Consider the following 25362-nt stretch of genomic DNA (forward strand, 5'->3'; position numbering starts at 1 on the left):
ACAGCTGTGCAGATTTTACTTGCACAAAAGTGGAGAACAGGCGCGGTTCCAACAAAAGAGTGGCATCATAAAATGCTGGAATACGCGGAACTAGCGGGTATGACTAATAGAATAAGAAACAGATAAAAAAACTTAATGAGGATTGGATGTTATATATAGAATATATGAAAAATTATTATAATAGGACAGTCAATCTAGCAGGATGAGCAGAATTCAGCAACGTAAGTTATAACTTGCGATAAAGAGGAGAGAGGAAAATTTAGAAGAACAAGTAGATGTGGATAAGTTGGGAATAGAGAGGAAACCAGGGAAGGAGTGGAAGGGAAGTACATGAAAAGGAGTTTTCATTCCCCCCCCTTACACACACACACACACACACACACACACACACACTGAATGCAACAGTTGTTGTACTAATGTTGATATACCAGTGAAGAAGTGTAATAGAAAAGCAAATAAAAGCAACAACAACGATAATAACAATAAGATTACATTATGGAGGCTGCAGGGCAGCAAGTGTGGGTTTTTCCTTGACGTTTACTCCTGAAGCGTTTCTCAGAAATGAGTATTGCAACAAGGCAGCAAAGGTTTAGGATCAGAGTTTTCCTTATCATAGATGAGCTACCTTCCCAGGTTCATGAGCCCCTTATTTTCCTCTACAGCACATGACCATTGGAACCACTATTTGTCTTGTGAGCTCAATCCACCAGAGCCTGTCACATGCATGGGAAGTCCCAGCAGTTCAAAGCCAATTATTAGGGGAAAGTGCTAAAAGCAGAGAAATGCCATACAATAAGACTCTGCTAGGAATAAACCATTGGGATCAACAGATGCATTTATTTGTTTGGATTTTCTCCTTTTACTTTTATTTCAAGCATGCCAAGGCATCAAAATTAAAGAACCCATTCATTGACAAATGGCGAGACAATTCAATCCTGATCTAAAACTGAAAAATTGCCAATGATCCCATTTACCTGCTATCCTTTACTCAAGTCAAACTCACCCTCAGACATATACAAACCTGTTACGCAAAATGGGTTTATCATGCAAAAGGGACATGGGTGGCGTTGCAAAACACATCTCATACAATATTCGAGTATGTAATAACTTATGCAGAGTTCTCTAATGTAGACATTTTATAGCTGAATGTACACACATTCCTATGTTGTGGAGCCATATAAATAAACATTTAAAATATTATCTTAATGCCTGTTGAATGTTATAATTTTATAACCTTGGGGAAGGTGGATCAATCTATCGATTTTGGTTTTTCTAAGTTCCTCATTTTTTTCAATGTGTTCTCTTTCCACATCACTTTGAGTTTCTTAAATCCCCACACAAAATCATATACATTTACGTACACATTTCTCCCACTATCACATTTTTGTACATCATTTTGCCTAATATAATTAAAAACATTTTTGCCAACAACTCCCCCCATACGCATATTTGCACATTGTTTTCACTAATATTTCTGAGAAGTGTGAATTCCAAAAGATAACTGTGTTTCAGTTCACATACTGAAATAAGTTTGAAATAAGTTTGCATTTCTCTCTGATTCCTACCTTGGGGAATTTTAAAAAAGATAAAAGATGCATATGTGTTTTATAAATAAATACTGACACGTCAGAAAAGTTTGTACAAATGTAGCAATAAATGATTTGTGGTAGTGACTGTAGCATTTGCATTTCCTTTTTAGACCAGTGACTGCAGTGGAAATGGAGATACCAACTTGACAGGGCTGATTTATTTATTTATTTCTGGCCTAGTTACATAGGCATTCTACCAATTGGGAGCTAACTTGCTAATCAGCTGAAAAGATTGCAAGGATATTGCAGCTGACCAAGTGTTGTAGTAATAGACATCTCAGTCTGTTATGTGCATGAGATAATGTGTTGAATGTTTTTTGAATACTAGGGCCTACCTAATGGATCTGGCATCCTATTTCTATGGCATGAGTTGCCAGAGTGCAATTAGCATGCTAGAGTGTACCTTTGCAAGACACCCAATCTCAATTTTGATGCAGTGACCCAGAAGCAGAGGGGGATCACGACTCAGAATACCAAACATAGGCTAAATGAGAGCTGGTGTGGAGCAACAGCTAAGAAACTGAGCTGCAAATAAGAAAGTTCCTAGTTCAAATCTAGCCTCTGCCACTTAGTCCCGCATCTGCAAAACAGGGAGAATAGTGATCTAGCTTAAAGAAATACTAAGGAATATAACAAAATAAATCTGAAATGCTTTGAATGCTCTGAAATGGCATATGATGTTTAAAACAATCATTCTTTTTAAAAAGTTTACTCCCTGAATATATATGTTAGTCAGAATAGTAGTCAGACACTCCGTTAATATTCCAATAGTCTGGCTTAAAGAAACTTTATTCAGTGTTGTGTCTCTATAAATCAAATTGACTTAATTGTCAAGGAACAGTGTACACTCCTTGCTTACCTTTGTTGAGATTTTTGATCATTAGGACAACAGTGAGTAAGCAAATTATGACCCCTTCTTGCTATCCACTGCCATCTGTTAGACAAATCTAAATGAACTTCTTTCTGCTACATCAACTACTGACATTCCTCTCCCTGTAGCCTGTACAGCAGCCTTCCCCAACCTGGTGCCCTCCAAATGTTTCAGACTCCAACTTCCAATAACCCAAACCAGAACTACCTCCCTAAGGGCAGCTGAGTGATCCAATTTCCTTCTTTCTGCAGTAAAGTTACCAGATCTTTTTCAATGAATCCGGGGAGACTTTTCAACTTCCTACTAAATAGATGGATTTTGTCAGGGGACTGATTTGTAAATCCGGGGACTGTCCCTGGGAAACAGGGATGTTTGGTAACCTTATTCTACAGTAAGACAAACTATAGGAATTCAAAAGTCAATTTATAAAAATAAAGTTAAATCGTTTTCTTACCAGGTTCTATTATAAGCCTACAGAACAATCACCCAACAATAGTTCACATTAAGCAAGTTAGTTTTTTTAAAACAGAAATTGGTATTGTAGGTTGCCATCCTAGAAGTTTCTTCCCTCGTTTCAAACTGAATTTGTAATTATCTGTAAGAGTCTTGGAACAGATCCAAGGTTTAAATATAGAATTCATGATTCCTACTCTTCAAGCAGACTTGAGTACAATAAGAATTATAATCAAGAGGCATGAGATGTGCTCAAGGAAGTGATTCTGCTGAAGTTCACTCACCATTTATCTCATTAGAACAAATCGTAACATTGTTACTAAGATAAGTTACAGAAGTTGAGCCGGAGTTCTTCCTAATTAAGGGACAGGAGATTCAACAAAAGACAAATGGCAGTGTGAGAAGTAGATGTGGGTAAAAATGCTTTGAACAGTATGATCGAGTGCCTGCCCAAAAGCAGATTGACCCTCTTCCAAGGCTGCCATTTGCAGACCAGCAGTTAATATAATTAAACTGTACCCAACACAGTTGTCCCATTCACACAAGGTCTTCCACTTTCACAATGGAACTTCCCCTCCCCCTTCTCCACTGTGTGCCTCCCCATCTGTTTTGGGTTTCCCCAAACCCTCTGGAGTGGACTTGAAGGGGTGTGGGGAGAAAAGAGGGAAGGAAAGTTCTGTTGCACAAGTGTAAGTCTTTGTACGAATGGGATGATTTTGTTGGCTACAGCCCATTTTGTTCAGATTGATTTTTCATCATCATATTTACAAAAAACAAACACAGGTGATTACTTTTTTATGTTGTCTTTTCCATGGTCTCAAAAATGTATCTAATCTCATGAAGGCTGAAATGTAGCTAGATATATATTTAGTGAAAAAACTAGATAAATAACCAATAAATAATTAAATAACATTATAAAAAGGTAAAGGTACCCCTGCCCATACGGGCCAGTCTTGACAGACTCTAGGGTTGTGCGCCCATCTCACTCAAGGAGGCCGCGGGCCAGCGCTGTCCGGAGACACTTCCGGGTCACGTGGCCAGCGTGACATCGCTGCTCTGGCGAGCCAGAGCCGCACACGGAAACGCCGTTTACCTTCCCGCTAGTAAGCGGTCCCTATTTATCTACTTGCACCCAGGGGTGCTTTCGAACTGCTAGGTTGGCAGGCGCTGGGACCGAACAGCGGGAGCGCACCCCGCCACGGGGATTCGAACCGCCGACCTTTCGATCGGCAAGCCCTAGGCGCTGAGGCTTTTACCCACTTTTAAATGTGTTTGCGGCAGTGGGGTTACTGATTTGCTGCCAGTCAGTATAGACAAAAACAACCTAGATGGACCAATATTCTGACTTGGCACAAGGAAGCTTCCTGTGTCCTTGGCACATATATATTTGCACCCAAGACCAAGCTATGTACAGAGGATCCAATACTGACTTTTAAGTAGAATTTGCCTCACAAAAATACCCTTCCATGAGAAGAAAATGCATTGAGAAGTGGGGGAGGGGGGGTAACAGAGTTGTGCTCACTAGTTTTGCCCTCTGCCTTGTCATTCTTATTACCCTCAGCTCATGGAGGTGACTGTGTGAATTTTTACCTCTGGTTTTTGTTTCTGTTGCCCCCCCCCCCGTTTTCTTCACATGGAATGGTAACACCTGAAAAGGACCAGTGACTTTATTTATCATATTTATCCATCAAATTTCTACCTAAAATCTTCATGGCAATATAGACAAATATAAATGCTATATTAGCGCTTTAAAAAGTTTTTAAAGACCCATTTTGTAAGCTCTTGGGTGAATAAAAAATGATTCACTCTACATTCAGATTCTTACATTACACTAGCCTGACAAACTTCCCTGGGTAGCTAGTTCCAAAGCCATGACGATACCAGAGAAGACCCCACTGAGGCCCCCAAAGTTTTATTGCATACCCTGACATGACTCAGAGCAAAGAAAGTTTTTGAAAAATGTTTGCTGGTCTTTGCTGACCAGAAAAATGAATTACTAGAAGGCAAGACGGTTTTATAATAGGGAAATAATAAGGAAAGAAGATGTTTTTTAAACCAATCTTTGGGGTAATTTATGGGAAGCTTTTTCTGAGAGGAAACTCCATTAGCACAGTGAGACTTACTTCTGAATAAACAAGTATAAAACAGAATGATACTAATCTGGAAGTAAAAATAAAATTGAATATTTTTAATCTCAGCATCTATAAGCAAAGTTGTTTTTTATTATTTGGTTAAGCTAATTGTAATATAGCTCATTGTTTCAAATATTAAAATAAGCTACTTAAATGTTTTTTAAGGCAAATGTTATGTAAATGTTTTTGCAGCTATAATCCAATTTAAATTACTTTCCCAGGTGTTGTATTCAATAAAACTGCCGTCCGTTTTCTCTGTAACACCTGCAACACTTTAATTGACATAAAGATAACGGTATGCTATATACAAAAACAATTCAGTGCAGCCATAGGCCATTGTTCTGGAAGAGATTATCATTAGTATAAATCCCATGTAAGCAGTCACTTAACTCACTAAGCTTCTCATTGTTTTATATTCTGCCTCTTACAATGAGGGGCACACCTGCTGCTGCAATGACTGCCTCACACTGTAGCAGAGGTGACCAAATGTCCTAGGCTGCACATTAAAATCTTGTGGCTGAGAGCCAGAAGAAACACTTTAATGTGGTCTCTCCTTAAACGGCGTTCTCCCCCTTGTTTTTACCAGTAGCACTTTTTAAGAATTCCCAAATGTTTTTCTTGTTACAACATGGAAACAAGGCAGATCATTATTTGATCTGTGCTGCAGACATATGAGAAAGCAAGCATGTGGTTGCCTCATACATACAATTGAGGTATATCCATAAAATAATAATAATAATAATAATAATAATAATAATAATAATAATAATTTATTATTTGTACCCCGCCCATCTGGCTGGGTTTCCCCAGCCACTCTGGGCGGCTTCCATAGAAACCAAAAATACACTAAAATATCACACATTAAAAACTTCCCTGAACAGGGCTGCCTTAAGATGCCTTCTGAATGTCAGGTAGTTATTTATCGCTTTGACATCTGATGGGAGGGCGTTCCACAGGGCGGGCGCCACTACCGAGAAGGCCCTCTGCCTGGTTCCCTGTAGCTTTGCTTCTCGCCATGAGGGAACCGCCAGAAGGCCCTCGGCGCTAGACTTCCTCCAAATATTTTGCAAATACTTAAGACACCCCCAATCCCAAATCGTGTGCAATAGAGGTATGTCAGTCTATAAATGCAAATTAATGCAGTCTACAATGACTATAGCATCCCAGTGTCACTAGCCTGATGATGGTGAAGGAGCAGAAAAAGAAAATGTCAATTACAGTCCTCATCAGAAATAAACTGTCGATGCTAATAAGTAAATATGCCTAATTTGAAACAAAATTGTGAATTTGCAATTAAAAACATGTAATCTGTACACATTAAAAATAGCTCCTCTAAGATATATGTCAGTTTAGCATAGTGGCTATGGAGTATCAGATCAGAAACGGGCAGATTCATACTTAAAACCTCACTCAGCTATGTAGCTCACTGGTGCACTTGAGCCAATCCCCCTACTTCAAAATGGGGTCCCGGAGGGGACATTGTATCTACCACCCTGAGCAACTTGTAGGAATGTGGCGCTTCAATGTAATAAATAAATGACTTCTCACAGTACTTTGGATTTTGAAAGGATTTAAAAACAACAACAAACAATTAAACATAAATCTCTACTTTGGGAAGGTAAAATGTTTGGACAAAATTTACAAAATGTTTCCCTCTTGTATCCGGGAAATTAACAAGTAACTTTAAGAGATTCTTTAAAGTATCCAACAGCTATTTAATGAAAGGTAAATCTATTCAATTAGGTTGTTATAAAAATGATTCACGGTGCCCACACAGACACACACAAGGATCCTCAGAGCTCAAGAGAGCCCTGATTCTCCCTCCTCCTCATTTACAACTGCATGTGTACAGACGTAAGCATGCACTACCAGCGGTTCTCAACTTGTGGGTCCCCAGATGTTGTTGGACTACAACTCCCATCATCCCTGAGCTCTGGCCTTGCTAGCTAAGGGTGATGGGAGTTGTAGTTCAACAACATCTGGGGACCCACAAGTTGAGAAAGGCTGCGACAGTCCAGAGGACAGGATGCCTCCCTCCTCTTCACTCCCAGGTTCATGTGCACAGAAACAAATAATGCACTGGAACAGTGTCGGGGACAGGACGCCAGTACGTATTTTTCAAAACCACTGCAGAGTAAGCATGTCAGGACTACTGGATGGGAGGTGTGGGGAAATCTGTTCTCCATACCAGCCCATCATACTCCTGCAACCTGGCTCACCCCATGTGAGAGAAGGGAGAAACAGATTTTAACCATTTGATTTTAATACTTTAAAAACCCTGATTTCCTCACATTAACTGGTTTTATGGGAGATTTGTAAACAAAAGGAACAGGGGAAAGGGGAGGGAGAGATAGTTTAATGTAGTTAAAATGATATGTGCTTTCACAGCTTCCCTTCACAGGAATGGTTTCTTCTCCAGTACAACTAAATATCTTGCTTTTCTACATCAGAATGCATCTTCCTCATATCTGTTAGGAATTTCTGTTCCTTATGTCAACTGCTACATTGTTCTGCCTACTTTGGCAGATGCACTAAACAAAATCAGGTTCTAATAGTTTGACCTCCCTCTCTTCTTCTGTTCTCTAGGGCATAATAAAACCCAAGCCACAGTCCTACAACAGTTAATGAAGCTTAACCTTACACCCTCTTAATTACCAATGCATTACACTAACTACAGGCATCATACTTCTCTCTAAGCTATTTTACAATGCTGGAGAAGTACTACTGTGCTATTATTTAGCGACATAATTCATGCTGTATGTGAAATCCCTCTTAAATGAACTTCTTTGATCCTTTCGCTTTTTAAAAAATAGAATTTTAAATATTATCTATTATGTACTAATAATCATTTGCAGTTTTGTTGCTGCTATGATTAAGGGAAAAAAAGTATGAGTCTAAATTAATTCCTGTTTGAAGTGATATTTATATAGTAATTTTTCAAAGATACATAAATAAGTGTTGTTCCTTAAACTTAGGACATTGGAAAAAAGGCAATTAGGAAAGGAACTACTTAAAGTATATTATGTATAGTAACAACCATTTATTTTTTATTTAAATAGGAATATGTTTTCCTGGACAAAGTCAAGCCCTATTTTTCATTAATATAAACAAGTGGTTGTAGAGTTAATTTCTTCAAATGAAACTTGGTCCTGTGCTTTTTTTTTATTTAAACCAACTGAAGCCAACAGAACCTAAATTCAAATCTTTGTATTAACTACAAAAATTCTAACAGCTAAATGATAAATGAGGAACAGTAGCTGGGTTCTGAACATGAAGATGTCATTTTTTATTATTTCATTTCATTTCACTTTATGTTGTTTACCAGCTTTCTATATTGCTACACACAAGGTGGCAAAGATCACACATTTTATAACAATCTGATCCAATACAAAAGCATAATAAAAAAATGACTTCTAAGTAAGTAAGTGGTCTAAGTCAAATCTATTATTTTCTATGTTTAAACTACTAATTTTTTTTAGTATATAATAAAATATATATGAAAGGATAATCCCGTTATTTTACTCTTTTACTATTCTCCTAGATAGATCAGGAGAATCTCAATGACACAGTATGAGTAAAATAGAATAAAGAGCATTAGCACAATAAGAACAACAAGCAGGGATTTATTCAGTGAAAAACCAAACACACCCATGTATGGATAAATTTTTAAATAAAGGCTCTGTATTCACAAATGCTCATTTTCAAAATGATGTTGGATATTGAAAGCACATATACATTTAGCACAAATGTAAATGTCCCTCTGAAATTTAAACCACTTGGGGGAAACAGTTTGACATTAAGGAATAGAAGTCTGAAGACAGATGGCATACTTTTGCATGCACATAAAATATCAGAAAGTGAGTTAAGGTTACCATCATATATACTCACAGCAAACTCAGGTGTTTGCCTAATACTCAGATTTTAACCTATTCATTCACTGTAGTCTAACTTTTATGGCATCCAAAATCCCTGTAACTCGAGATGGCCTCATTCTTCTTTACAAAGGTGGCTGGTCATGGACACTGCTTCTACTATGTCCATCTTTGTCAGAATATTAAAGAACTTCCTTGAAAATGTGCATTGTGCTGTACTATTCATTCTGAAGGAAATCAGCCCTGAGTGCTCACTGGAAGGACAGATCCTGAAGCTGAGGCTCCAATACTTTGGCCACCTCATGAGAAGAGAAGACTCCCTGGAAAAGACCCTGATGTTAGGAAAGATTGAGGGCACAAGGAGAAGGGGACGACAGAGTACAAGATGGCTGGACAGTGTTCTCGAAGCTACAAACATGAGCCTGACCAAACTGCGGGAGGCAGTAGAAGACAGGAGTGCCTGGCGTGCTCTGGTCCATGGGTTCACGAAGAGTCGGACACGACTAAACAACAACAAAATCCAGATTTAAAATGTGCTAAGCTACAATACCCATATTTATGAATAACGTGGGGATGATTTACTCTCTAGTGCTAGAAGGGTTGCACAAAGTGATCTAAACTAAATATAGGCTCCGTAGCTCTTTTTTTGGTGGGGGGGGGGGAGGCAGGAGGAAAATCTTCATTTTAGTTGATAATATAAGTTTGATTGACAATAACAGAACTTGCTTCATTCCTTGCATGCTTTCAAAATGTTACATAACTGCATCTGATAAACTCTGGCTACCATAAACGTTAGACTACAGTGGATGAATAGGAAAACCCTGAGTATCAGACAAACACACACAAGTCTGTCTGCTCTTCCAGAAAATGCTTTCCAAATTAGGGTTGTCATACATCTGGATTTTTCCAGACATATTTCCGGAATACTGCAGTCGGCAGCAGTGTCCGTGTGGAAATAGGGAAAATCCTGGCAGCCCATGTTGGCAGTTCACTGTTTGAAATATGGCAACCCTATGAATGCTTTAAGTTTTAAAAATGAGGACCCATGCAGAGGTAATGCTACTGAGGATTAGAGGAATTGGGAATAGGATGCAGGGCCACACTTTCTTTCCCTCCTCTTTCAGACACTAATTCTCACTACCTTCAACTAGCTGCTTTGTCTGTCTTCTGTTAAAACTAAGAATATTACCAAGCTTCCATTTGGAAGTATGATTGGTAGCATCTCCAGAATGTAAAACAACAACACCTTAAACAATTCTTCCATACAATTAAATCAATTGTAAGGAAATCCTTTCCATAGCTTGCAGAAAACTAGAGGTGGAAATAACAATCACAACATAATCAAATTCAGGAAAGTAAATAAAAATAAAAATAAAAATCATTTTGCTTCAGTCACCTCAAATCCTTAATTATACAAGCATTCTAGTTAAAATAATAATAATAATTAAAGACTGTTAACATGATTTTAAACCACAATGATAGTCATTCAGCACAGGTTTAACAGATTATAATATTTCTGAAATAATGTGAAAGAAACCAATGGTAGCTAATACAACAGCATTCAAAATAATAAAGGCCCACACCGGTTAAGAGTTATAAAAATGGACCACATTAAGTACTGTACTGGTTTCCTGTACTCCCCCTCAGCTGCTCTTCCATGCACAAGGCGACTGAAAGCTTTAATTTTTAAATAAACTAGACTTTACAATTACATTCATACTTGGGAAACTCTTGTGTCTTTCAATGGTGGTTGGTTCAAACAAATGAGGATTAGAACCACTGTTTGATCCTGGATTGTTTACATTAAACATTGTTAGAATAAATAATAGTTTCCCAAGTTTCAATGTAACCGGAAATGGTGGTTAGTTCAGAGTTTCACTGCTTTCAATCTCCTTCACACATGCACTAAGGAGAAGAAGGTACTGTTTATTGGTACAGTTTGTTCACAAAACACTAAAGCATAGCTTGTTATATCTGAACTGGGCCAAAGTTTGATCTAGGCAAATGAAAGAAAGGAAAATAAAACCATGGATTTGAAGGAGCTGAAAAAAGGAGAAGGCGACTTAAAATGGATTTTGATGAATAAGCTAAAATGAACGAAAAATATCTCTTCCATGGCCACTAAGACCTGGTGACTAATGTCTGGGACCAGGAATCAGATTCATTTTCACAGGATGACAGAGATGAGGACTCTAAAACTGAAGGCGAAGGACATGCGGGACCAGCTCCAGAAGTGCTGCTATCAGATGAACGTGTGGAGCCAGTGCCCACTCCCAAGGATGTGGTATTACATGTCAAGGAGGGGGTCACTTTCCCAAGTCCTCCCTCCAAGCTGTTAATCAATCAATCAATCAATCAATCACACGCAAGCACCTAACGGGTTACCAGGTTTTATTGACTTCTTCTCTGGCACCAGCTACACAACATCAAACAGCAAGTCTAAAACATGGCCTGTTCTTTCTCTCCCCCAGCAGGTTAACTCATAGATTTATAGGGTCTGGGGGATGTTGGCAAATAGCCAGCCCCATCACATGCTCCCATTCTGCCTGAGGGGCCCCATCCAGCAGTACTTGCTCACAGGATCGCTACTTCACGACACTACTGTCCTCTGACTCTGAGGATTCTACTGCGGAAGGCTGAGGACCCTCCACTCTGTTGCAGTAGGCAATTACTAGAAAAGACTGGGTCCGATTAAGTCAAGCAGTATAGACAGTGTCTACAATTAGGTGGCACCTGCTGCTGCTACTGCTATATAAGGGCTCAGTTTCAACTTGTGCTGGAGCAACTTCAGAGCTCTGTGTTTTCCAGAGCCTTGCCTCCAGTCTGAACCCTGTGCTCCCTTGCACTCTGGTTATGCCTTGCTAAAGAACAGGAAAACCAACAGCACACTCCTAATTATACATTTATGCTATGTATTTTTGTGTTTTTATACTTTGATCCTCACCTCAGATGAAGGGTGGTATATATATATTTTTTTGTCTACTCAAAAGAGGTCCTTTTGAATTCACGGGGGGGTGGGGTTACTCCTAGGTAAGTGGGGTAATGATTGCAGTCTTAGTGAAATTCTTGGCTGGAGATGCATTCTAACTGGAAGATAGGCTAGGCTGATAGCATTTGGTTACGAACACTAAATGAGCTTCATGGCTGAGCAGAGGTTAAAGGGTAAAGGACCCCTGACAGTTAAGTCCAGTCATGGACGACTCTGGGGTTACGGCGCTCATCTCATTTTACTGGCCAAGGGAGCCGACGTTTGTCTGCAGACAGTTTCCGGGTCATGTGGCCAGCATGACTAAGCCACTTCTGGTGAAACCAGAGCAGCGCACAGAAATGCCGTTTGCCTTCCCGCCCGAGCGGTACCCATTTATCTACTTGCACTTTGACGTGCTTTTGAACTGCTAGGTTGGCAGGAGCTGGGACCAAGTAACGGGAACTCACCCTGCCATGGGGATTCGAACCGCCGACCTTCGGATTGGCAAGCCCTAGGCTCAGTGGTTTAGACCACAGCGCCACCTGCATCCTTCTGAGCAGAGGTTAAATGGACCCAAAAACCAATGAAACCAACAACACTGAAGCATACAGCTTCTCCCTGCTAACCTTCACTTGTTAGAATGAAAATGTGTCCCACTTACAACTCATCACCTGTATCTTCCTAAGCACACTTTCTGGATTCTACAAAATACTGAAGAATAATTCTGCATGACACTGTAATCAGGTCACATAAAAATTTGGTTTAGTTTTTACTTTATAATTTATTATGTTCTAGTCTGCAGCAGTACAGCTGTCTGTTAGAAAGATGAAGTGACTGAAGAGAAATGTTTTAAATATCCTGTTTAAAACCCCCTGTATATTGTTCTATAGGATTTTTACAGGGGTGTAATTTTTCAACAATGTTACATCTTAATGCTGACTTCCTGAAGAAGCTTTGACTACAATAGGCATGAATGTGTTTTCAAAGGATGATGGATAAATTGCTGGGTGGTAATATAATATATCTTAGGCAGCTGATGGGGCTTTTTTATGTTCTACGTGTCTTTTAGTTACACAGTTTTAACATAATTATGGTCTATAAAACCATCTCTTCCCTCTCCTAGAACCAGCAATATTTGTCTTGGTTATAGGATCAAGAAACTCCCAATCACACATCATAAAATTAAAACAGGTCAATTCAAAAATTTCTACAGTGAATCATATGTATAAATTGTCTTAGCTTGTTATTAGTCACCCATATACTGGATTAGTTGCAAGCTGATGATATGCTGTTAAGGAGCAATGGTTTATTGGGATGGAGTGACAGTAAGTAACATTGGAACATTTTCAAACCTACTGTCTAATAAAACCCAGATTATTGAGATAAGGGTAGATCAAACCAAAAGCCCATCTCATTCTTTTCTTATAGTGGGAAGCCAGATGCCCATGGGAAGTCCATATGCAGGTTATGAGCACAAGACAACTCTTCTGATTGTGTTTCCCAGCAACTTGCATTTGGAGACTTAAATCCTCTGATACCACCAGTTTGACCACAGCCATGGAAAGAGTTATCTTCTGTGAAAGATCATAGCATAACATATGAAATCAACCCTTAATGTGCTCAATGAATGTCTGATACACATGTCACTCTTTTGTTCATGTTTAAGAGTATTAATTCAAGAAAAAAGCCCAATGAGGACACAAAAGTGAAGGTGAATTTACATTTCATAACAGATATTCAACAAAACATTTCCCTCTCAACAGTGCAACCCTACAATTAGGCAGAGAGATGTAGGAGCCTCAGGCCATAGATGTGAGGGTGGAAGGAATAGGAATGAGAATGAAATGTTGTAGGACAGAGCTGTGTTTGCTATGAAGTCTGCCATACACTCCATGCGTTAGTCTGCTGTCCTTAGGTGTAATAGAGCACAGTGACCCATTATCAGCGTTTAAGTATGATTCAGCTGCCAGTCTGATCATCCTCTGTATGTTGAATCTACTAGGGCACCATCTTGTCCTTTACCTCAAACAACGAAAGATCACAGCTAGAGCCTATCACTCAAACTTTCTGGATGCGGCGCTGGGGTTGTTAGATCCAGACCTTCCCCTATTGTCCTCCTAGCTACTAGTCTCAATCTCCATTGAGGTAAAGCTTCCCAGCTCTGATCCTCTATATTCTCTTCTTTCTCATTTTTCCTCTTTCTCTTCCTCCTTGTTCCCTTTTTCCAAGCCTTCACCTCTTGCTTCCTTACTCAGCCTCCTCCAGCCTTTTCTCTGCTTTGCTAATCTATCTACTGACTCATTATTCTATGGCCTCTTGGAGACTTGTGTCTGCTGCACAGCTAGCTGTCACATTATCTTTTAGCCAGATGTACTCACCAGTGTTGTCTGTGCTGCTGCCCCGACCTCTTTAAGGTAGGTTGTGGGGCCAACATAAATCAATGAATATCCAAATCCTAAGGCTCAGGCGATAAAGGCTAGGAAGAACAACGAGTACAAAAGCTACTTTTCATAGTTTGCTACATAATACTATATTTTTTAAAGACTTTTAAAATAAAGTCTTATTGTGGAGTATTGATATAATGTGTTGATATTAAGTGTATTTGATATTTTCAACTTCTGGCAACTGAAGTTTTTATATATGTATTTATATATGGTTAGTTTCAGTTATTTCTAAAGCTAGGCCCCACAACAATAACACAACACAACAATATAAAATGGCAAACTATTTCATAACACTGGCGCACACTACTCTGTGTGTACCACCAACCCATGCTTCATAAAAAATGGCATTCAGGCTCCTGTTTGGTCAATCACATTGGTACCTAGTATGAGAAGTACAAGCACTTCAAACTCAAGATGTGATGTCATTTTACTACTTTTCTTTGACCCATTTTTCCAATACAATCTCCCCCCCCCCAAGTTTCTCTGAATCACTATAATTACTGAATTTAATCAAGGTACAGGTAACGTATTCAGGAAGATTTTAGGTAATTAATAATGCTATACTCTCCTGACACATACACTACTTTTTACATGGAGGGAGTAGGCAAGGCATGGTTGGTATGGTAACACACAAGTCCTTTACTAACAGGGCATAGGAATGTTCGCCAGCTTTAGGGTTGCTTTTAGCACCATCTAGATTAGAAGATATTAAGCAATAATTACATGGATGTTGTTGTTTTTTTACCTTTAAAATATCAGCAGGCTCCTCTTTATCTGAAGCAACAAATAAATGATGTCCACAGACTATTCCCTCTGAAAGGAAATGCTTGAACAACAGATTGGAATAAATACCGTATACATCTTCCTCTGTGAAAAAACAAAGCAAACACATTATTAGCATGACAAGCCACATTTGGTGGTGTGGAAGAAACATAGATAGGGCAAAAGAGACCACAACTATGCACCGTCAGTGCCTCTACCATTGGGCTTATACTGTTCCATATGTATTCACAGGACTGCAGGGGCCCCCAAAAGATAGCCCAAGCGGATAGATAGATCCACTCTTAGAGAATCATGTGTCATAAGCCTTTCTTTTAGGCCAGTCTAGAAAAGGCACATCTCTGAAAATATGAGAGACTTGACAGCAGCAGCTCTGCCACCACCACATTGTGCATAACCATTAGCAGGATGCCATTTTCACAACTTCCATTGCTATCAAAGAAGCTCTTTAGAACATTATTAGAGATATGAAATTACAGTTTAACCAGTTGTGGCTTTTAGTGATTAAGAAGGAGTGTTACTCCTGCTGCAATCTTCATTGGCTTCAGAAATTTCCAGAATTTGCTATGTTATTACAAAGAAAAATATTTGATTTATTTATTTCAGTAGAGAAATAAATGTGAAATCTTAACCATCATAACAGTACTGAGCTCTTATCAGCATCCTTAAGCATTGTGTTGAATAAACTATACATATATCCATATAGCTGTGAATCATAGGATCTGCTATAAATATAATAGGGGAAAACCTAAATAAAAATAGTCTGCTGTGTTCCTTCAAGGAGTATGGGATCATGTAAAAGCCTTCCTAAACTAGTCAAAGGTGACACCATGTACTCTTGCTCTCATGCTGAAAGCTGACCTATCATCACCTTTAGACCTCAGCATTCTAAATTCTGAAGCAGTGGCTTCCCTAAACATTGCCATTTGTATCAATTCAGATTGTTAGAAATTTCTTTATCTACAAAGAGAAAGAATCCTTCTGCATCTTTAAAGGTGCATGGGGACTTCAACTTTAAGAATTCAACTGTAAGAGATATTAAATATTAAAATCTGACATAAGGGGATCTGAACCAACATTTATATTTTGGTGCTTTGCTTAGGGTTCAGACATGTAGGCTGCAGGCAACTTTAGGCTACTTTAGAAGTAAGAGAAATGGATTAGATACCAGCTGTGACCTGAAGTACCGCCATAGTAATGGATGTTCCACTTTAGCCAATTTTTACCAGTACAACAAAACTTTTGGATGTGGTAATAAATTAAATGGATTTTAGAACTGAAGGCCTGATTTTACTGAAATTATTATGCTGATATTTGATGATTACTCACATGCCTTAATTTTGTTTTTGTTTAGAGTTCTTACTTCTAGATTGCAGTAAGGATTTTAAACTTTCTCTTTAAAAAAGAACAACCTATCTTAATTTTTCAAAATACAGAGTATATTGTTGGCATCACATAGCCACAAAAAATAAGTCAAATGTTTAGTTTAATTAAGGAACTAGTATAGTACAATCCTGTGGATGTCTACTTAGAACAGGGGGCAGAGAACCTCAGACACACCACGTCACGCCCCCCAAGTGCCGGAGCATGAAGCTCCGCCACTGGCTCAGGTAACACCCCTCCCCAGGCTAGCCTTTTCTGGCCCTGCTCAATTATTTTTCCTGGCTTGCCTGTTTCCTGAATGATGATAATGTATGTTGCTTGCCTGGATGGATGCGCGTCTGCATGGCTGGAATGTAGCCTATTATACAACAGCAAAAATAACCCACATTTGCCTAGATCTATGCCCACCACTGGCATGCAGCCCCCAGAAAGTTGCCCATGAGGGAATATGGTCTTTCAGCTAAAAAAAATAAAATCCCAACCCATGATTTAGAAGCAAGTCCCATCAAGTTCAATAGGACTTACTCCCAGGTAGGTGTGTACAGGACTGAAGCTTTAAACTGCTGAAGTGACCATTGTCCCTTAGGCTTCACTTCCCCATTCCTAGAAAAAAACAGGAACAAATGAAGTACCCTGTTAGATAATTCTAGTTACAGGTAGGTAGCCGTGTTGGTCTGCCATAGTCGAAACAAAATAACTCCCCCCCCCCCTTCCAGTAGCACCTTAGAGACCAACTAAGTAAGTTATTGGTATGAGCTTTCGTGTGCATGCACCCTTCTTCAGAAACACATTATCTCATTGGATACACATTATTGGAGACACATTATCCCATTGGATAAGACTAAGATGCCATCTAGTCCAGCATCCTATTTCCAATAGCGGCTGTGTAGACAGTTCTGAGGACATACAAAGGATGAAGGCCATAGCCCTCTTTGTTTGTTTGTTCCAAAGCAACTGGTATTCAGAGGCATATTGTCTCCGAACATGAAGGTTCCCTTCAACTACCATGAGTATTAACAATGATATTTATTGTTGTTATGAATAATAATAATACTGTGATTCATTACCTACCCTTCACCATAAGACCCCAAGGCAGGTTATACCAATTTAAAATACAACATAGAATCATAGAACTGCAGAGTTGGAAGGGACTCCAAGGACCATCTAGTTCAACCCCATTGCAATGCAGGAATCTCAACATATGGTCCCCAATCCAATTTAAAACCATACTGGGCCCTGCCTAGCTTTGCAAATGTGCTAGCAGTTTTATTGCTGCACTGCTAGCATTAAAAACAGTTTAAAACAAATTAGCATGCAACAAAAACCATAAAATGAAAGTGCCAGATGCACCTAAGTTGTGGGGAGGGAATCCCACAACTTAGAGGCTGTCACAGAGAATGTCCTCATCTAGGTCATTACTATTTTTATTAATTAATTTATTGTGTTTTTATCCTACTTTTCCCCCTAACGAATTTGAGTTGTCATACCTGGTTCTCCTCTAAGAACAGTGGCTGGCCCAGGGTCACCCAGTGAGCTTCATGGCTGAGTGGGGATTTGAAACCTGGTCTCTCCCAGGTCCTAGTCTAATACTCTAACCACTACACCATGCTGGCTGGCTACCAAAACCTGAGAGAGTAGTGAAACTACCATGAGGGTTCTCTCTGTTGATCTTAACACCAGTCCCAAGAGGTTCTATAGAAAAAGAAGCAATCATTTAGGGCAGGGGTCAGCAAATTTTTAAAGCAAGGGGCTGGTCCACTGTTCCTCAGTCCTTGGGGGGGGGGGGAGAACGAATTCCTGTGCCCCACAAATAACCCAGAGATGCATTTTAAATAAAAGGACACATTCTACTCATTTAAAAATATGCTGATTCCTGGAACGTCCATGGGCTGGACTTAGAAGGCGATTGGGCTGGATCCGGCCCCCAGGCCTTAGTTTGCATACTCATGACTTAGGGCTCTAAACACTAAAGTGAACACTTTGAATAGGGCCCAGAAACAAAACTGGTAATGCACCTGTTTTAAAATGAAACCCCAGCTAGAAATCTGGGGCAACTCTGTGCAGATTGCAATAATCCAATCTGGAAGTTACCAGAGCATGGAGTGCAGTTGTTTCTGTCTAAAAGGAGTTGTAGCTAGTAAACCAGCCATAGGTGCGAAAAGGCACCTATGACTATATATATAACGACTGCAGCCACCTGAGCCTCCACTGAGCTCATACAAGCTATGAAAGTGTTCCTTCCAGAGGAATCTAAGAACATACAGTGTCCTCACCTCCAGGACTTGAGAACTTGGATACAAAACATCTCTGTATTTTCAGGATCCAGCTTTAATTCATTGGCCTTTATCCAGCTCATCACGGCCTCCAAGCACTCATCTTATACATCAACCACCTCTCTTGATTTATATAGAAGAAAGAGAAAGAGCTGAATATAATATGCACTCCAGTTCTCTTGATTCAGCTTCATATAAATGTCATCAACCAGAGTGACCAAAGCAGTTTCAGGGCCATGACTGGGTCTGAAGCCAGTCTGGAATGGCTCCAGATAATCAGTTTCCTCCAAGTATGCCTGGAGCTGGACCACCACACTCTCTCTTGCCCCAAAAGCTGATGTTCACCACTGAACAATAGCTGTTGAACAGTTCTTGATCCAAGGAGGGGGACACACCACCATATCCTTGTAGGTGGATGGTACCACCTGCTCCAGTGCAGCATTGATCACTCCCTGGATCCACCCCCTACAGTTAGCTCTAAGAAATGTGCAGGTAGTTGGCCACACTTCCTCAAGCTGCCTGCCCACATCCTCAGGACACAACAATTGAAACTAATCCAGCACAGATGGAACAGACAGGTGTTAAGAAACCTGCCCATTAATTTTGTGTATAATTAAATCCCCACTCAACCAGTAATCCCACTGGGGATCTATTGGCCTAAGATACCTTACAGGGTTGTTGTGCTGCACACTGTCCTGAGCTTCAAGGAAGGTCTGAATAAGAATGCACTAAATAAATAATCAGTGTTTGTTGTAGAAAAAAAATCTGATTCCAGCATTTCAACATGAAATGATACTCTGATTAGTAATGGGACATGGCTGCAAATTTTTTTATTAGTTAAGATAGAGCTATTTGTTTCTATTAGCTCAATAATTTTGATACTGATAATCATCAATAACAATTAGTTGAAAGAAAAATATTTCAGCTGAGGTTTATATAAACACCGTGCAATTGGTCTCAAACAATACTGAAGCAATAACATTTGCTATGTTACTAAAAGAGCCAGGCTGCATTTTATAGCTCACATTTGTAATGTTAGGTTTTCAAGTTTTCCAAAAGAACAAGGAGCTGTAAGAAAATAAGTGTTTTGGTTCCTCTAATGCTAAACTTTCAGTGAGAGTAAACAGTGAGCAACCTAAATACAGAACACCTCACTGCCTGCTACAGTGCTCAAAGGATTTAATGTGTTTCAGAAAACCTTCACAAACAATGTATCTTGGATGGTTAGAGTCAATGCTTCTCTAAGAATCCTTCAGTTATTCAATTTGTCACATAGAGAATAGCTTTTTTTATTGATTCATTTCTAGGTCACTAAACTTTTGTTTATTCAAAAGATCTAAAGTGCACTCATATGGGGCTATTCTGATAGCAGCCATTGTTCCCAGCTTCAGTACTTATGTTACTATTCAAAGCCTACACAGCCTGGACCATTCTCCCCACCCCCCACCCCGCATCCCATTGTTTGCTACAGGTATTTTGACACCACAGAAATTAGCTCCTGCATTTTCCTACCATACAATAGAAGTAACAATCAGAAAGTGAAGCATGTTCTTATTTATACAATATATCCTTGTGAAAAAGCAAGCTGCATGGGAACACAAACTCAGAAAGCTGATACATTTTTTTGAGCAAAAATTCCACAAATCCGTTAAGGCTAGTGTAGGCAATGTGGCATCCTCCAGATGTTGTTAGACTCCAACTCCTATCAACCCCAGGAAGCAGGACCATGGTCAAGTATGACGGCAACTGAAGCCCTACAACAGGGGCAGGGGCACCATGTCAGTTACTCCTGTAACCCATGATACTTGCCATATAGCTCCACCTTCTTGTGGTTTTGATTAGGACTTAATACCCAGCACATGTATACCCAGTGGCAACTTCTCATTAAGAGGGTAAAGGAAGCAGTCTCCCAAAGTCAATGCTCATGCTCTGGATGCACATTAGCACTTCTGTAATACTTGCCATAGATCTGACTGGCTGAGAAGAAACTTCCATGCTACAGTTTTGTCCCTTAATGTTTTTAAAAACTGGTTTTCATGTGAATTGTCCCTCTACCACGTAACAAGAAGCTCCAAGGGCATGGGACATTTTAAAACAGAACCAACAGAACTGATTTTAAGTATCTTTTTAGACAAATACACATTCCTTTCTATTTCAGCTATTTATACACGGCTTAAGCATGGTACCTAGAAATTATAAAACTTCTATGGTAGATAAATTCAGTTAACATTACTCATGAAAACAGGAAACTTTCTTAAAATGACAACTGAAATAGAAAGAGCCTCATCAAGCACCTGAAGTTCCATAGAATTAGGCCCATAATACTGAATGCACAGCCCACAGCCATGTAGTTAAGTCACAGGGAACCAATAACAGAGGATTTCGGTGGTTGGGCAGGGTTACAAGGAATCAGGCAGCACTAAGGGTATCCTGGACCCAAGTTGTTAACGGCATTGTAAAAGAATACAAGAACCCAGAACTTGACCTGCTAACATGGACAGCCAGTGCAAGCTTTTAAGCCTATCCCCACCAACAGTCTAACCACAGCCTTTCACAGCAGCTGGAGCTTTTGGACCAGGCCCAAGGGTAGTCCCACATTGCAAAAACCAAGAGGAGGTTTCAATAACCAAGTTTTGAGGTTACCAGTACATTAATCACTATGGTCAAGAATGGCCATTGTTGGCATACCAACTAGTAAAAGGCAGGCCTGTCCACTGAGGTTACCAGAGACTTGAGTAACATCCAGGATCACCCCACAAACTACAAACCTGTTACTTCAGAAGGGGTGCAATCCAGTTCCGAATATGCAACTGGCTCAGTTTATTATTATTATAGAGGTTCTTAATCTATTTAGAAGCTATATTAGAAGCTGAAAAAAATAAGGAGACTAAACTAAACGCTATAATTGGTGCAGGAGCAGGAAAACAAGTCACTGTTAGTCTGTTGTATCTACTCACAGTTTAAGTAAATTATGTGAGAATTAAGTACAGGATCTCCAATATATCTATTTTAATTTATATGCCTCTTTTCAGAGCATGATTTTATAAACAGATAATGCTGAATTACACACAATACAGAACAACAAATGTGAGTACTTAACAGTTTTTAAATTATCGGTACTATCATTAGAAGCCCCTAAACATAACAAGCTCTGAAAGCTATGGTTGAGGAGAATTGAATGCAGTATATCTGCAAATATGACAGTCTGTAGTGCAGATAGTCTAGACAGGTTGCCCTAGAGCTGCTGAGAATCTGTCACAACCCATCATTATTAATTTATTAAATCATCAGCATTCATAGTACTATAGTCTAATAGTATGACCTAAGGTGAGCATTTCCTAAGTTATAGAACATCTTACCTAAAGTGCTGTAGGTAACATGATAAGACTATTTTAATCATTCCCACCATCTAAAATTCCATCTAAAATATTTTGCTAATGTCCATAGTAGTTATTAAGCTCAGGGGAGGTTAGTCTGTCTCACTTGTTTTTAATTAGCACATGCCAAAACAAAGTTAGCAAACATATATGTTACAATACTTGGCACACTGCCATTCAGCAGGAAGGTAAATTTTGACAAGTTATATTTTGTATAATTATATTTAGCAAATCACTGTTTTGTACTTTCTAGAGATTACCTTTTTCAACTTTCAAAAAGGTGATAAAGTCAATTATGTTGACAAGTGATGAGTACCCTTAATAGGCAGGTTAGATTGCATACCTAAAACAAAAAAATGGTAGCTAATTAAAATAGCTGAAATTGCTCCAAGGCTTAGACTGAACAAGAATGGTCCTGCCTTTAGTCAAGTTTTAGCTTTATAAAAACTTGGCCTCTGCTACTAAACAAAACCCTTTTGTAACCTAACCTTTTAAAATTTTGACCTCCCAATTAAAAGACACACAAAAATTCACTTAAATTTGTTATGCAAGGTTTTCCTACTGGAATGCAGTTTCAATTTAGGAAATTTGCATATTCAATAAAATACGTAATAATTTTGAAATAAAATATAAAACTATATGGTTATTTAGGCTGCCAAAGTATCTGTAGGTAAAACATGATAAAAACAAATACTGGCAGCTGTGTATTAATACAGTAAAAATGAAGTTTTACTTTCAGCTCTGTGATAACGCTGTCACAGAGTATGGAAAAAGTAAAACTAGAATAACTATTTAAAATCAAAGAATCTTTGTTTTATCAAAAAACAAAGGCAGAAGAAAAAAGTACACAATTTTCCTATTGTTTGTAATCTGTGGCCTAGCAAGGATGGCCTCCTGAACACGCCCTTCTTTTATCAAATACTAGTATGGTGGGGAAAACATACAAAGAGATTCTAGGCAATTATTTTTCAACTCTGAAATGGTCACAGTCCAAAAGTTTCTAAAGCAACACAAGGTTGAGTCTTATGGTCTGGTGTGTCTTACATAGCTGTCAACTTACAGATTTGAAAATAAGGGACCAGCAGCCTTGAAAATAAGGGATCAGCAGCCAAAATAAGGGACCTTCAGCCTCACCTGTTCCATGCACTCCAGTCTTCCTGTCCTCCTGCAGTCTGGTCAAACTCATGCTGGTAGCTTCGAGAACATTGTCCAACCAACTTTGTAACCAGAGGTTCAACTGAATAGAATCTGAATCACATGCACCACAAGGCCTGTGCAGTCTCAACTTAAGATGGCTCCCTGGCCTGGCTTTGCACTGCAAAGTTTGCAGCAGCACGTGCAACAAAATAGCGTCCAGCATTCAAAAACCCCCTCAGCTTGCATTAACTAGCCACACACACACAGCCTCCCCCCCCTCGCCATGAGATCGCCAGTCACCCACCATTTTAATCAACCAGCTCCTTTCTTTCCCCCCATAAGTCAATCGAAGGAGCCTCCAAAACAAATTCAAAAGCCACCCCTCCCACGAGATCTCCTTTCCTTTCCCCCCACCATGTGCCCCCGCTCCAGACAGACCTTTTCGCCGGCAAGGGTTAGTGGGCCGTTGATGATGTATCCATCCGGTTCCGATCCGAGCACTCAGCACCAGTGGCGTAGCGTGGGTTGTCAGCACCCAGGGCAAGGCAAGTAATTTGCGCTACCTAACCCGTGGATTTTTGCACTCGGGCAGAGAGCTGCAAGTGAGAGTGTGCCCCCCCCCCGATGTTGCGCCCGGTGCGGCCGGCCCCCCCTGCACCCCCCACACTACGCCACTGCTCAGCACAGGTATGTTCAACTTCTGAGCCCCTCTGAGCCAAAGGCAGAAAGCCCAGCCAGCCGCCAAACGAAGCCTCAAGGAAAACCAACGTCACGTCTCTGCTGGGAAGCGCTGAGCAAAGGCGAGTCCCCAGGCAACGCAGCCGATTTGATCAGCAGAAGGCATGCAAGCTCCTACCCCCAGTCGTTCTTAGACTTCTTATTGGGTGAGCAACACAGCCAAGCAACACAGTTGGAGCCTCCCTCCTCCCTGGCTGGCAGGGAGGGAGGGAGAGGAGCTGCTTCCTTTGAAATTTAAGGGACATCGTTTAAGGGACATTTAAGGGACATCCATCACTAAGGGACAGCAGCAGGACATGGCGCTGGAATAAGGGACTGTCCCTTCAAATAAGGGACGCTTGACAGCTATGGTGTCTTAGAGAGCGAAAAATACGGAAATTTGCTGTGACATCCTAACCAGGAAACTGTGGTCTGAGTGCTCCATGCAAAACAGGGTTTCACATTCCCAACATAACAAACCACTGCTTGTTGGACCCAGGATATATGGGTCCAACGAGCAATGGTTTGTTACATATGAGATAGATTTCTGGGTTTTTCTCCTTTAGGAAAAAAAAATCCCTAGACAGGAGGGAGGGGGAAAGGGCTGACAACAATGCTATGAGCCACCTTAGGCCAGAACCCAGCTAACCAGCTAAATACAAATGGCATTCAGGTAGTATTTCAAATAATATTTAACAGAATTTGAAGCCATTCTGTTATGCAATCTTCAGAAAACCTTAACAATAGAAACAGACATTTAATAATCTTTAATTTACTATTAGTTTGCTAAACTAGGCAGGATAATATACATCAAATAATGAAGATGAGCATTTGATTTGATAAGGGATTTAATACTGAAGTGATGCAATCTATTCTTGAGACTGTTCAAAAAGGACCTAACCTTTTAACAACACAGAGTATAATACTGAAATATCCTCCTTGGAGGCTTAACTCCGACAGCTTCAATCTCATGATACAGAAAGCTTGTCTAGACTGATCTCATGACAATATGTTACTGTTGTCTGTATAATGACAGGCCATTCAACTAGAATACCAACTATACTTGCTTTAAAACCAACATCCAAGATACAGATTCTACACACAATAAGTATGAAAAATAGTCCATATAATTCAAAAATTAAAGTCTTAGGAACTGAAGTACCGTCACTTCCATGTTTTCAATTACTATCCTCACACAAGCTTAAATGATTCAAGTTGATTAGCAATTTCAGTGAAGAATTCTGGTTATCTACAAACACATATGCACTTTTTTCATGATCCAATCACTATACAGTAACCATCTCCTGCATTAAGTCTAACACGGCCACAACTGTACACCTCACAATTTTATCTAATCCCTACATTG

The 25362-nt window shown here is 39.6% G+C and overlaps 2 protein-coding genes across 7 annotated transcripts in view; both read right to left on the reverse strand.

The window, feature by feature from the left end:
* ELP4 (elongator acetyltransferase complex subunit 4) overlaps positions 1-25362 on the reverse strand; it is a 151310-nt gene that overhangs the window by 118949 nt on the left and 6999 nt on the right. For all 6 annotated transcript variants that reach the window (XR_014510387.1, XR_014510388.1, XR_014510389.1 and 3 more), the window contains exon 3: positions 15075-15196. Coding sequence is in view for 3 of the 6 variants with exons in the window: in XM_083437414.1 (XP_083293540.1) it covers positions 15075-15196 (122 nt within the window). In the remaining 3 variants the exon portion in view is untranslated. The remainder of the gene's footprint in view (positions 1-15074; positions 15197-25362) is intronic.
* The window catches only part of DNAJC24 (DnaJ heat shock protein family (Hsp40) member C24), a 110286-nt gene that overhangs the window by 3881 nt on the left and 81043 nt on the right, over positions 1-25362 (reverse strand). The gene's annotated exons all lie outside the window — the stretch shown is intronic.

Source organism: Podarcis tiliguerta (genome assembly GCF_965153285.1).
Source record: "Podarcis tiliguerta genome assembly, chromosome: 1".
NCBI lineage: Eukaryota > Metazoa > Chordata > Lepidosauria > Squamata > Lacertidae > Podarcis > Podarcis tiliguerta.